This window comes from Chiloscyllium plagiosum, chromosome 2 (assembly GCF_004010195.1).
Source record: "Chiloscyllium plagiosum isolate BGI_BamShark_2017 chromosome 2, ASM401019v2, whole genome shotgun sequence".
NCBI lineage: Eukaryota > Metazoa > Chordata > Chondrichthyes > Orectolobiformes > Hemiscylliidae > Chiloscyllium > Chiloscyllium plagiosum.
Window position 1 is genome coordinate 17,130,997 of NC_057711.1, and position 14,892 is coordinate 17,145,888.

The window sequence follows — 14,892 nt, forward strand, 5'->3', positions numbered from 1 at the left end:
TTCCAGTTGGAGACAGTCACATTGCACAAGACCTACAAGTCCTCCAATGCTGGACATCAACTGACAGGTCCTCGCTTCAAGTTGACCAACAGGACTCTGGTTTGGAGTTGACCAACGGGGTCCTGGTTTGGAGTTGACCGACTGGCTCCGAGTTGACGGACAGAGTCCTGGCTCACCTTCTGATGCTGCCACCCTGGATGGAGCCAGGATGGAGATACATAGGACCCTGGCCTCCCACAGGAGGACATCAGGAGGAGGCCCAAAGGTACGCGAAACAAAATAAAGCATGACTGAGCTACCAAGCTGGAAATACGACAATAAAGCCCAACCCGCCGCCTGAGTCCATGAGCAGCCAAGCTCAGGAGCCAAACACCTGTTGTCCCTGCCACCATAATTGTTGGTTTTTACAGCTGAGTCAATTAGGGTGATACGGTGGCTCAGCAGTTAGGACTGCTACCTCACCATGCCAAGGACCCAGGTTTAATTTCACCCTTGGGCGACTGTCTGTGTGGAGTTTGTACATTTTCCCTGTGTCTGTGTGGGTTTCTTCCCATAGTCCAAAGATGTTAGGTGGATAGGCCATGCGAAGTGCAGGATTACAGGGTCTAGGTGAGATGCTCTTCCAAGTATCAATGTGGACTTGATGGGTTGGTCTGATTCCACACTGTAGAGATTACGATTGTGAATACCTAGCTGAGTTTCAGAGCTTATGAATGACTGAGGCCATTGGATCGTTGGATAAGGGGAGATGGTAAAGTAGTAGCAAGCTCACTCAACTAGTGATCCAGAGGGCTACATTAATGTATTAGGGACATGAGTTCAAATCTCACTCTGGTAGCTGGTGGAATTTAAATTCAGTTAACCAAATCTGGAATGGTGACCCAAGAAACTATCATTACTTATTGGTTTTGTCTCTTTAGGAAATGAAATCTGCAATGTTTACTGCTATGTAACCCATGTTACTCCAGACTCACAGTAAAATGGTTGATACTTAACTGCCCTTTGAAATGACCTAGCAAGTCATTCAGGTAAAGGGCAATTAGGATGGACAGAAAATCCATGATTGGTATGGTAAATGTTTGATTGGCAAGTTTCTGGGGTTATTGAAGGATTATCTTCAGTATGGTTTCTAAATGGATGTTTGATGGCCCCATCATTATTGCATTCTTTCTGAGGTCTGTTGACTGGGTGCATCACTATGCAAATACATAGGAGTCATAGAGTCGCAGAGTCATAGAGATGTACCGCACGGAAACAGACCCTTTGGTCTAACTTATCCATGCCAGCTAGATATCCTAACCTAATCTAGTCCCATTTGCCAGCACTTGACCCATAATCCCTCAAAAGGCGAAAGTGAGAACTGCAGATGCTGGAGATCAGAGTCAAGATTAGAGTGGTGCTGGAAAAGCACAGCGGGTCAGGCCGCATCTGAGGAGCAGGAAAATCAACGTTTCGGGCAAAAGCACTTCATCGAAAATGAGCATTCCCGATTAAGGGCGTTTGCCTATTCCTACTCCTCGGATGCTGCCTGACCTGCTGTGCTTTTCCAGCACCACTCTAATCTTGACCCATATCCCTCTAAACCCTTCCTATTCATATACCCATCCAAATGCCTTTTAAATGCTGTAATTGTACCAGCCTCCACCACTTCCTCTGGCAGCTCATTCCACATACGCACCACCCTCTGCATGAAAAAGCTTCCCCTTAGATCCCTTTTAAATCTTTCCCCTCTTACCCTAAACCTATGCCCTCCAGCTGTGGGACTGACTAACCCAAGACAAAGACCTTCTCTATTTACCCTATCCATGCCCCTCATGATTTTATAAATCTCTATCAGGTCACCCGAGGGCCCATGTGCGATTTGATAAGGCCCAGGGACAAGAGGGGGAAATGAAAAGAGGGTGGAGTTAGGAAAGGTCTTGGCAAATGTAAAGCAGTCATAGTGGGTTATGTGTTCTATGTCAGAACATGGACTGGTTATAGGGTTGAGGAGGTGATGGTGTAGAGAGTTGGAACAATCTCTAGAAAACAGTACCAAGCTTTGGATGCTCTGGCATCTGCCAGCGCTGACAGTGGCTCAGACCTGGTATGAAGTGAGCAGATCTGGTGCATTCCAGGTCAGATTTGGTTGGAATGAAAATCTGACAGTTTTGAGAAGAGGTGACCAGTCCAGTCTGCAGAAGTCAATTCTGCAGTTGCAATTCTTGAACACACATCAAATCTCTAGCCCTTTGATTCCAATCAGTCCAACTGATTGGTTCAAAAACAGTGCTCTGACAGTAGCAAATAAGCAACATGAGTATAGGAGAATGATATCCTTTCCCTTTCTGTGAGAGGCATCTAATAGCACTCTGGATATCCACCTCTTGCTAAAATTGATAGCTCAGTGATTTGAGAGAGCATAGCCACAAACTTATATCCTACCATATAATGCTATGATCTGGACACATCAAATATTTTCTTTAGCGCCCTGACAGGGGAGGTGATGGCCTCGGGGCAGTATCACTGAACTGTTAATCCAGAGACCCAGGTAAAGTTCTGGAGACCCAGGTTCGAATCCCACCACAGCAGATGATGGAATTTGAATTCATTAAAAACCTGGAAGGAAAAAGTCCATTGATGACCATGAAGCCATTGTCAGGGATAAAACCGAGAGTCAACACATTTTTGTAGGTCTGCCGTTACATGTAGGCCTGACCAGGTAAGGATGGCAGATTTCATTCTCCAAAGGATCTTAGTGAAGAAATTACCATTCATGCTCACTGGCTACATTGTCTTCTGATTCTAAGTTGAACATCTTTGTTTTCAAATTCTGGAATGACCTAATGCCTTCTTCATTCTGTGACCTCCTCCAGCCTCACAAATGTGAAAGCTATCTGCATTTCTGTAATTATGACCTCTCTGCTGTCCATTATTTTCATTGCTCCATCTTTGGCCAAAGTCCTAAGTCAGGGAAAGCATTCCCATGGTCTCGATACCAAATTCTCTGCATCTCTCCCTCCTTCGGCCCAACAAGTCCACACCGACCCGCCGAAGTGAGCGCAACCCACCCAGACCCATTCCCCTACATTTACCCGTTCACCTAACACTACGGGCAATTTAGCATGGACAATTCACCTAACCGGCACATTTTTGGACTGTGGGAGGAAACCGGAGCATCCGGAGGAAACCCACACACACACGGGGAGAATGTGCAAACTCCACACAGTCAGTCGCCTGAAGCGGGAATTGAACCCAGGTCTCTGGCGCTGTGAGGCAGCAGTGCTAACCACTGTGCCAGCGTGCCACCCACATTGTAGTCGTCAATTGTAAGATTTCCTTATGTGGCCGAGTAACAAATGGTGTTTGATAATGCTCCTATAAAGTGCCCTGAGACAGTTGTTCTATGTTAAATCACTATGTAATTGCAAGTTGTTGTTTATGGAGACTATCTTATTTTCATTTATTGTGAATCGGCTCAGTACAGTTTAACTTCCAGTTAAGAGCAAAGTTATCCATGCCCAGATTCGTGATTGATGTCTACAATCTGCATAGCAGATATGGCACAGCATCTGACATTCACTTCCTCCTGTTGGCAACTGCCTGCCCTGTGCTTGACACCTTCTCCTCGTGACATACAGCACTGAGCTAGCACTTCAGATTCTGAGAATTCTTGGTGTGAACTCCTACTTTACCACATTATAGTGCAGTGGTTTCAAGCACCAACATGTTCTCCTGTTCAGTTCTAATTTTTTTTTAACTATAGCATATAGGGATTCTTTGAATACTACACAAGTTACTTATAATTTAGTGAAGGATCATATGAACTCAGAACTCTTGTATAATAAATATTTACATAATAGAGGCCAAAACATGTCCCAATAAAAATGAATGGATGAGTATGAGTTCTCATGCATTCACTAGGCAGACTGGTCTCCCTCAGTGCCAGATTGACTTTACTTTTCATATCAATTCTTTGAAGTGAATGAAGGGAAGTACAATTCTAATGGAAAGGAAGAATGTCTGGACTTGAATTTCAAAGGGAAAAACTCCCATAAACATCCCACAATCATTATGGTTGCATCACGCTGTATTTTCAAGAGGTTTCCTTGTAATGACTGGAACTAATTGATTCATGCAAGGGTAAAGATTTCAAGGGGTGTGGCCAAAAGCTGAGATCCCCTACTCTGGGATTTGCTGTCTGTTTGATTCAGTCAGAAACAGTTGAAGCTGATTATGAGCTGAGGTGTGCTTCTAAAAGGGCAAAAGTGGATCCCAGCAGAAGAAGCAAGGATAAAGTCCTTTCGGGACTCATGCAGACAGTGTGTAGGCTGGAGCAAAGACAAAAAGACAGTTAGAGGCAACCTTTCTTTCCCGACTCACGGTTAGATTGGCTTGGAAGTTTCCAACTATCAAGAGCATCATGGGCACTGGACTTGCAGCTAAATTAGTATTTGCATCTCCCTATCTTGAAATATCCCCTTTCTGACCCTGAGAATTGCAGTCAACATCATAAGTTTTTTTAATCGATCCATTGCAATTTATTCACCAAGAAAAGGAATTGAGCGTGCAATGAATTCATGAAAAGCAATATATAAATGAATTGGAGATGCCGGTGTTGGACTGGGGTGTACAAAATTAAAAATCACACAACACCAGGTTATAAAGCTAGTGTGCTTCCAATTAAACCTGTTGGACTATAACCTGGTGTTGTGTGATTTTGAACTTTATATAAATGAAAGTATTTTCACCCTTTGGTTTTCCCTTGTCTGGTCGAAGCCATCTTTCCTTTCTCACTTTGTGTTTGTATCTCTATCTTTGTTTTCAACAGAAGTCCCATTATGTTATGTTGGCTGTTAAATAGTTCTCCTTGCTCTTTCCCCATTATCTCTGCAATTCCTTTCTCCTTCAGGTATCTCTGTGTATCACTTTCATACTCACTGTTACTTACTGTTGAATCTGTTTCCATCTCCCTTCAGCTGGAGCATTCAGTTCTAGAATAGGGCTTCTTTTCTTAGCACATTATTCTCCTCATTCATTATACCAAAATGAATTCATCCTCAGTAAACTTAATTTGGTAAAATTCTTCCACTCTTGCACTCATACTTACCCAATACGTAACGTGCTTCCTCTGATTCAGAGGCTAGAAGCTTCCATCAGTGTCACCCAGCAACTAGAAGGTATAATGGGCTCAGTTCCAGTGACGGCTCCCTTCCCCCTGCACTGAGACTCCTTGCGTCTGTTCTGTTCTTCTCCCAAGACAACATAGTTGTAGGATCCTTCAGTCCAACTCATCCATGCCAACACATTTGGCATTAATCGCATTTGCCAATATTTGGTCCATATTCCTCTAAACTCATCCTATTCATATACCCACCCAGGTGCTTTTTAAGTGTTGTAATTGTACCAGCCTCCACCACTTCTTCTTACAGCTCTTTCCATACACGCACCACCCTCTGCATGACAAATTTGCCCCTTTGGCCCCCTTTTAAATCTTTTCCCTCTCACCTAAACCTATGCCCACTAGTTCTGGACTCCCCTATCTTGGGGAAAAGACCTTGGCTATTCACCCTATCCATGTACCTAATGGTTTTTTAAACCTCAAAAGGATCACCCCTCAGCCAATGACATTCCAGGGAAAACAGCCCCACCTGATTCAACCTCTCACTGTAGCTCAAACCCTCCAACCCTGGCAACATGCTTGTAGACTTCTTGAAAAAAGTGTAATAGGGTAGGAAGGCGCAGGGTTCAAATCTCTGTTCTCCATTATTGTACTTTTCTGAATGAAAACTTTCATGTTGAGATTTGGTGAAAATTGCTGCTTGTTTGAGGAAAAAAAAACACACCTGCTAAGTTCAGCAGCATAATGTTTAGAGAATACTCAAATCGCTCTCTAGGATTTCAGTAGATAAGACTATAATATCCAGTTAAGTCCACCAAACATTTGAGCAGCTGTTATAATGGACTTAAAGCAGAGTGATCTGAAGACAACATTATTGAGAATGACCCAATAATACAAACAGCTGCTCTGCTTGTGTACCTATGATTCAGGATGATCGACTATAGAAAATTATTTTTCAATATCTAAAGCCTTTTTCCTTTTCGACTTCTAAAGTGAAAAAAAAAACTTTGCACAGAACATCCCGAACGTTGATGGATTGAAACTCTTTTGTGGGAGCGCCTTATTGCAAATGGGTCTCGGGTTCGAAATTCAGTTTGGTGACTGTCATCCCTCAGCTCTTGTAATGTTCTTCCTTTTTACCCTAGGTTTTGTTTTAAAAGTTGAATATAAGCAATAAAGCAGAATATTTCTGCCTGTTAAGTCACACAATGTATGGTATGAACTCACTTGGGGCATGCATGGTAAGATGACAGCTGCTTTTTCTTAAATTTACTGTTGATAAAGAGCAGTAACATAAGTCAAGATAATAAATGTGTTTCCATCAAGCCTATTTCCTTTTCCCCATGGTTCACTTCTAATGAGTGAGCACAGCAGTTCATGGAGGCACTAGCCTAAATGATTTATGAAAAGATTCAATTGCATCATAAAATTCAACATCACATTAAGCAAAACATGGGTATATACATTTTAAGTAGAGTGATTCCAACATTTATTATCCCATATTATTAGCTATCATGAGTCAAAATGGCAGCTATGTATTTGTTGCTATGATATTCTTCCCTCGTGTAATTCTCCTCTTATGCATCAAAAAAGACCTTACACTGAACACAGGACAGAGTACAGCCAGTCTTTCACCCCAAGGCAAGTGAGCAATTAGGAAGACAGAAGTTGGATGCCAAATTTAGACTAAAGACCTCATATCTGGAGCACAGAGCAAGAGAGAAAGAAACAACAGCCAGACCGTTAATTGACGGCCAGCATTCACTAGTATAAAGGGGCTGGTGACGGTAACCCAGAATAAAGCTCCTGTGCCGTACATTCATCAAACAACAAACATTCCTTTGCCAAATGCTTTTGTATCTTCTCAAGAGCACCAGCATTTTCACATTTTTTTCTTTTTCTAAACAAATCACAATTTCTAAACAAATTGGAGACAGAAATCTGTACAGAAAAATGTAATCACTGGAGGAAAATAAAAGATATGGAAAAGGTGATGTACAGATTTAGAGAAAATGTTTTTCTAACAGGATAAATTGAAATATGTATACAGGTATATGACTATTAATGTCTACAATGTATCACTTTGTAAATTCACTTTACTGCTCTAAAAATAGGAAAATATAAATTCTTTTTCATTTGAATTTAGACACTCATGATGTGCTAAGATAGTCATAAGAAAACATGAATTAGATTACAGCTACAAAGACAGTTCAAATACAATCCACCCAGCGCAAATATTTCAAGCATTTTAAAATCAGAATTTTTACAACCATAAATCTGCATAATAAAGAGACACAAACATACACAACACATGTACATACACATATGTAGGAACATACATGCATGCACACACATACACATCCGCACATGTGATACAAATGCACACAATTCACAGACATTTAAGCAGTTTGTGAAAGAAACAGAGAACAGACCAACTCACAGCTTCCAACTAATAACACATTTAACTTACAAATTTACCATGCATCTCAGCCAGATAAGAGCAGGGGAAAACAATAATCATGCTTTTTGAAGTGTTTCCTTTAATCAATACCTTTCTGTGTTTGCCCTTCTTCCATATTCTCTTCCATTGCTGTCTGCTGTCAGTCCGAGATGCTGCACAGAATTAAACAAAAGCTTCAATTAGGAGCTTAGGAAGCGAGAGAGAGAAAAAAATTTCCTCTGGATCTTCCTTGTATCTGTGGCTTGGGCAAGTCCTCAGAGCTTGGCTCCTACTCTCTCTCACTCCCCTCCTTTGCCTCGAGATTGCTTGTCAAGTGTAATTTCATTCAAATTACTCTTCCGTGAAGATTATCAATTTTTCTCCTGAATACTGCCCATTGTGTACCACTGTAAGCATATATTGAGATGACTGAGCTTGCTGAATGCAGACACAACTTTGAATTCTGCTTTCCTCTTCAGAATGATTTCAACAAATTGTGTTTTGTGCAGAATTTTGGTGACTTAGACGATGAGGAGGCTTTTTAGCATGGAGCATTTCTGGAAGGGGTGTGCCATTAACATGAGAAAAGACCACCAACCCATCTCCCCCTCTTTCCACAGTGGGAAAGCCCGATTGCCTGTGGGCTTTTGTGCTGATCATTCTCACCCAGAGAAATATAGGGATTGTGTGCGTGTGTATGTTTATGTATGTGTGTGTGCCTGTTTTTCTACAAAAAGAAAGGAACGCAACTTGTAAAAGAAAAGTGTTTAGCTTGATCTGTTTGAAATTTGATGGCCATTGCTGGTGTCAAGTAATCCAGATCTCCATTGACAAGCTTATAAACCTCTCTAAATTGAACATCATTAGTCTGTCGACATCATTACTGAATTTGAATAACTATTGCCTATTGCCAGTCAGGTTGCAGAGATAACTCCATGTGCTTGGAGCATCTGTTAAAAATGCACAGAAACTGCTTTTCCTTGCTGATTAGAACATTCTAATGGTACCTTGTAACACCAAAACTGGGTACATACATTACACCTCGATTAAATAACCACCTGCATATAGGTAGCATTTTACCCCACAACAGCAAATGAATTCTGCTACATATCTGCGGGTTGTTTTGGAAAAATATAATGAAAATTTCACCACAGGGTGCCCAGTCATTTGGGGAGCATTCTGTGGTGTGCATTCAAATGCAAATGACAGGGTATAATCTGGAAATAGATTCGCAATTTTACACTTTCGCCCAGAGTAATGGTGAGATGATAGATTGCGAATAAAATCAGTACTTTTGAGTCGAAAGAATGATCATTTTGTTTCTGTGCAATGACGTCAATGCTGCAGAGGGTGTGGGTTTCAAACACTCCTTATATAATCCGTATTACAAGGTTAAAAATAATACATGCAAAGGGTGGCCATTTGAAGAATTTTTTTTGGTAGTAAGGGAGAGCCACAGTTAATTATTTCAAATGTTTTCATGGTGGCATCCCTTTACAAATGTTGATACCCATAGTAGCACATATCCTTATCCTGATTACATTCTCAAACATTTTTAATGTCGGCCACATGTAACTGAAGTTTGTGCTGTAGGAAATACAGCTTTGTGTGTGTGCAGTATCTAAACCTAAATGGTAACCCATCAACAGTCATGTGATACCATAACAACCTAATGGTAGAAGATCTGAGGATTGCAGATGCTGGAGATCAGAGTCAAAAAGTGTGGCTCTGGAAAAGCACAGCAGGTCAGGCAGCATCCGAGGAGAACGAGAATCAACATTGATGTCAATATGTTGATTCTCCTGCTCCTCAGATGCTGCCTGACCCGCTGTGCTTTTCCAGCACCACAGCTTTCAGTCTGATGGTTGTGACTGCATTCCAGTTCATGTCCCGAGTAGAATCCTCCCCCAACCCTAGGCTTTTTGCCAAACCATATTGGAAGTCTAAGGTCAGATGAATGCAAACTTCAAAACAATAATGCATGAGTGATACATGATCAAACTGACTGATCTGGATAAAGTACTCAGATTAGTATTTTCACAGTTTTACACAGAAATAAAGCCTAATTCTGTCAGTAATATGGCACAGCACTCAAAGGAACAAGAAATGATTTCCAGATTACTCAGACCCCTTGGCATCATGGTAGCCCACAAACCTACCAACACACGTAAACAGTGACTGATGAACCTAAAGGATCCATGAGGTACCACCAGCAAAATTAACATCATTTACAAGATACCATGCAAGAACTGTAAAAAACACTACATCGGACAAACTAGCAGGAAACTTGCCACCAGGCTACATGAACACCAACTGGCCACCAAAAGACATGACCCACTCTCACTAGTTTTTATACATACAGACAAAGAAGGGCACCACTTTGGGACAACACACACATCCAAGGACAGGTGAAACAAAACACGCACAATAATTCTTAGAGGCATGGCATTCTAACCAGAACTCCATCAAAAAACACATCGATTTAGACCCGATCTACCTTCCCTTGAAAAAAAGAACTGGAAATGACATCACCCACCTTAAGAAACCAAGACCTATAAATAAAGAGGCAGGACATATCACTAGCACTTCACCAGAGAGTCTCATTGATGATGTTACTGATTATGGTGATGAAACATCTGAAAATAAACCGTCAAGCTCAGCAAGCTAATTTGCATACTTAAAATCAATCTCAGCTTTATATCTTCTCAAAAATCATTAACCATCAACAAGTCTCAGTTCATCCAAATTATTGTAACATTAAATAATTGAGAATGGGGAGGCGATGGCTTAGTAGTCTTGTCACTAGGTTGTTAATCCAATGTCCCAGGAAATGTTCTGGGTTTGAATTCTGCCACAGCAGATGGTGGAATTTGAATTCACTAAAAATCTGGAATTAAGAGTCTAATGATTCCATTGCCGATCATCAGGAAAAACATCCAACTCATTCACTAATATGCTTCAGGGAGAGAAACTACCATTCTTACCTAGTCTGGTCTACATGTAACTCCAGATCCACAACAGTATGGTTGAGTCTTAACTGTCTTGTGAGCAATAAGTATTGGCCCAGCCAGTGACCCTCATCCCAATAACCATAACTCAAGAAGACCCTCTTCAGTAATTGAATAGTTGATAAATTTGGGCTATTGTTAATCTGACATTGAAATACTTTTGGATTTAATTTAAAGCACTTAAACTAAATCAGAAATTTAAAAACTGTATTATATAGTGTCTCTCAGCAGATGTGCATTTTACCTTTAAGTTAGAATCATTGCCACACTTTGGAAGAATCTAATACCATAAAACTCTTAGTCTCCATTTTCCTGAGCTCTGCTCTCCTGCACCTTGACATACTGAGGGAAGCATGCTGCAGTCTATCTGACCTGCTTAGTTTGAGCCCAGAGATGCAAATACCTGTGAAAGTAATGGACATATGTAGATACCAGGAACTGTCATAAAAAGTATATTGCATTCTTTATTACCACATGGCCCGAATCTTCTCCTTATGGGAGCTAAAGTAAGTATCACAGAGCAATAATGGGAGACCATCAGTATATTTCACCACATCAAGTCCTGAAGAAGGGCTTATGCCTGAAACGTTGATTCTCCTGCTCCTCGGATGCTGCCTGTCCTGCTGTGTTTTTCCAGCACCACATTTTTCAACTCTGGTCTCCAGCATCTGTAGTCCTCACTTTCTCCTACCACATCAAGTCTTTCTACCACCTTGCATTATGAACTTTACCAGGTATTTTCAGTGTGTGCAGTCTATGCTGCACAATCTATCAAAACTTTCATTGTATTTTTTTTCATTATATATGCTGTAACCATTAAATTTGACACCATAGGGTTTACGCCTTATGGGAGATAGCAGATGAGAAAGAGCAATGGGGGCAATGGTCCCAATTACTTCCAGCAGAGCATGGTCCTTGTTCAAACAGTCAGGAAAGTGAGCTGTCAGCAGAATGGGTAGTTCATGATGTTAATCAGTGTCAAACCTTTTCTTTTAAGTACACAACCTGCCATTTTAGACTTTAAGCGTCTGTCCATACTTTATGTGAACTACTCCCAACTGAACATATATTCAACAGCTCAAGGGAACCTCCACCAGTGACTTCCACTCAAATTTCAATTGCAATCATTTTGATTTTCTTTTGTTGCTGCAGATTTAGTGGTAGAAATGAGAGATATGGCATTGTGGTCGTATCACTGAATTAGTGTCCAGAGGCCTAAGGTAATGCTCAAGTGACAGAGGTTCAAATCCCCTTTCAGGAATATGATGAATTATAATGCTCAACTCAGTAATTGTGACCATGATGGCTATTAATGATGGTTGTAAAAATCCAACTGATTCACTGATGACTTTCAGATGAAGAACTCCACCAGCCTTGACCAGTCTGGTAGACAGTGCTGTAGCTGGTAATTTACTACCCTTTGAAATATGCCCAATGGTGCTGGGTACCATCAGCACATTGCTCTGCTGCTGCCCATCACACTGAAGTCCACACCTGTGCATGCTAAGAAAGGATAAACTTGCAGATTGACGGACTGTTCTATGAGGAGAGATTGATTTGTAAGGCCTGTATTCACTCGAGTTTATAGGAATAAAAGAGGATCTGATTGAAATGTATAAAATTCTAAGAGGGCTGAACAGACTGGACGCAAGGATGATGTTTTCCTTGTCAGGGAGTCTAGAACCAGGGGACACAGTCTCAGGATAGAAGGCTGTCCATTTCAGACTGAGAGTTTCTTCACTCAAAGGGTACTGAGCATTTGGAATTCTCTACCACAGAAAGTTATGGAGACCAGGTCACTGAATAGATTCAAGAAAGAGAGGAAGCAGGAATGAGACATTGAGATCAAGGATCAGCCATGATCATTCGAATGGCGGAGCAAGCTCCTCGGGCTAAATGACCTACTTCCTACCCCTTCATCCAATGTTTCTTTTTGAGAATTGTCTTTTGGGCTAAGGAAATACCCAAAGCTTAGAAGAAAACATTTTTAGTTTCAGCTTGGGACAGTTTCAGAAGCTTTAATTGAAGATTGATGTGTAAACTGGCTGTTGATGAAAAAGGGTTGCAGTTATGACTGTTTATAAGATGATTATTTTAAACCTTCTGGGCTGGAACTGCCTGGTTAAAAACCTGAAGGGGTTATTTGAAGCTGTGAAAGATTAAGTTCAGTTGTATGAATCCTCCAGAAAGAGGCTATCAGATTTTCTGACCAGGAATTGAAATAGAAGAAAGTGGGGACTGTAGATGCTGGATATCAGTATCAAAAAATGTTGTACTAGAAAAGCACAGCACGTCAGGCAGCACCGGAGGAGCAGGAGAATCAGCATTTAAGGCTTATGCCTGAAACATCGATTCTCCTACTCCTCGGATGCTACCTGACCTGCAGTGCTTTTCCAGCACCACACTTTTTTGCTCCAGGAATTGAAATCACACCTAAATGAAACCATATATGGGATAGGGAAGAGAACTGTCTCTGTTATTTGAGTACGGTAATGGGCTGCTGTTGGGGCGAATATGATTATACTTTATCCTGTGTTTCTAAATATTTAAATTTACACGTATATGCAAATAGTTTCATTTATTATATTTTATCTTCATTTCTTTTGTATAATAAACTTCAGTTTTATTATTAAACAAAACTCTGAAGCACTGAATGTTTATGTTTCAGTAAAAGATCATTTCATTAAAACCAAAATTACAAAAGCTGATCAATCAATCCAGATTTTATACTGGGATCTGCCTGCACTTTGTACTTTATACATTTAGCCTGGTATGAAATTGACAGCTGAAATGAACTTTCTTTTCAATATTCCTGATTCCACATTTAAAATTAAGAAATAAATGCCTTTGAGAACTTACCTAAGATACTGATAACAATAACGCTATTAAAATAGTTGACATCAGAAAAATCAAAGGATCGCCTTTCAAACCAAAGACTGTGTCCATTGATAATTCATCTCCTTTGCACCACCAGTCTCACTTGCAACCTCCAGTAAGTGCTTGCAATTATGTCATCAACACTTGCACTTGGCCAATTTCCCATTTATTGGCTAAGTTCAAATGTAGGCCTTGGCTCAATCTTATGTTAATTTTGACTTAACACTTGCTGCTTCAATTGGGTTTTATTACTGGTTTGGAAATCCTTAGCTGTGACTAAGGTATTCATCGTTAGCTATGGGCCCTTTCTTGTATTTGTAATAGAATCATAGAATCATAATAGGCCATTTAGAAAGAGGCCATTTAGCCCAACATGTTCATACTTGCTGTCTGCAAGAGTGATGAACTACCTTCTATATATCGATCAGAACAACTTGTTTTCTGTGGTACCATTAATATGATAGAACATCCTAAATTTGATACTGTAGGGGACGTTAAGGCAGGTAACTTCCAGCTTGAATATAGTGGTAAAGGGATGGAATCAGTTTTAGTTAATTAAGGGTTAAATTTTCAGAGAAATTGTGAAAGTAAATTAGAACTACAGATATACGAAGGGAGGGAGAAGTGTAGGAGTGGCACGATTAGAAATACAGACAATGTCTGTTAAAACTGTGGGAAGACAATGGATAATGTAATATGTATGATGTAATGTTTTGTATAAAGCTTGGTGGTGTTTGTTGGTTTCACACTTCATGCGATAAGCTTTCCCTGTGTTTGCATGATATTAAATGATAACAGACCTGATGCCTGACTTCTCATCAATTTGTTGAGTTGTCTGATAACAGTGGTACATTTTAAAGAGTGTATCACAGGTCAAAGCGAGGTAAAAAGGCGACAAGGCTTTAGTAGGGAAACTTTGCAGCTGAAGATATAAATGTCAATGACAAAAATAGGAATTTGCAGAAAAGCTCAGCAGGTCTGGCAGCATCTGTGGAGAGAAATTAGACTTAAGGTATTGGGTCGAGTGACCCTTCCTCAGAGTTCTGAGGAATCAATTTATATTTTTATCTCTGATTTATAGCGCCTGCAGTTCTTTCAGTTTTTATTTAACATGAATGTCAATAATATTCTGATTGAATCAGACATACAGAAGACGAGGACTGGAGGAGTACAAATATCTCAGAGGGATGGAATACTTCACAGAGATAAGAATGGGTGAGGTGTGAATCAAATATTAATATTTAGACTTCTTGCCTCACCTGACATTCATTAACTTTGATTCTCAAGACTACACCCACATCATTTGAACTGTATTAAAGCATGCATGTTGCCTCCCATAGCAGATGAGTTTCTGTTTTGGCACGGCCAAACCTGTCATATCAGGTCTAAATATAACTAAATTCTTAATCATCTTAATGGATTAATTCTTCGGACTTGAGGTGCAGAGTTATTTCTGATAAACAGAA

General features: G+C 40.4%; 1 protein-coding gene across 1 annotated transcript in view; it reads right to left on the reverse strand.

The window, feature by feature from the left end:
* The window catches only part of LOC122557223 (proteolipid protein DM beta), a 230,267-nt gene extending 222,131 nt beyond the window's left edge, over nucleotides 1–8,136 (reverse strand). Inside the window, exon 1 of the mRNA XM_043704677.1 lies at nucleotides 7,653–8,136. Coding sequence (XP_043560612.1) covers nucleotides 7,653–7,689 — 37 coding nt within the window. The 5' untranslated portion in view covers nucleotides 7,690–8,136. The remainder of the gene's footprint in view (nucleotides 1–7,652) is intronic.
* Nucleotides 8,137–14,892: the final 6,756 nt, after the last annotated feature.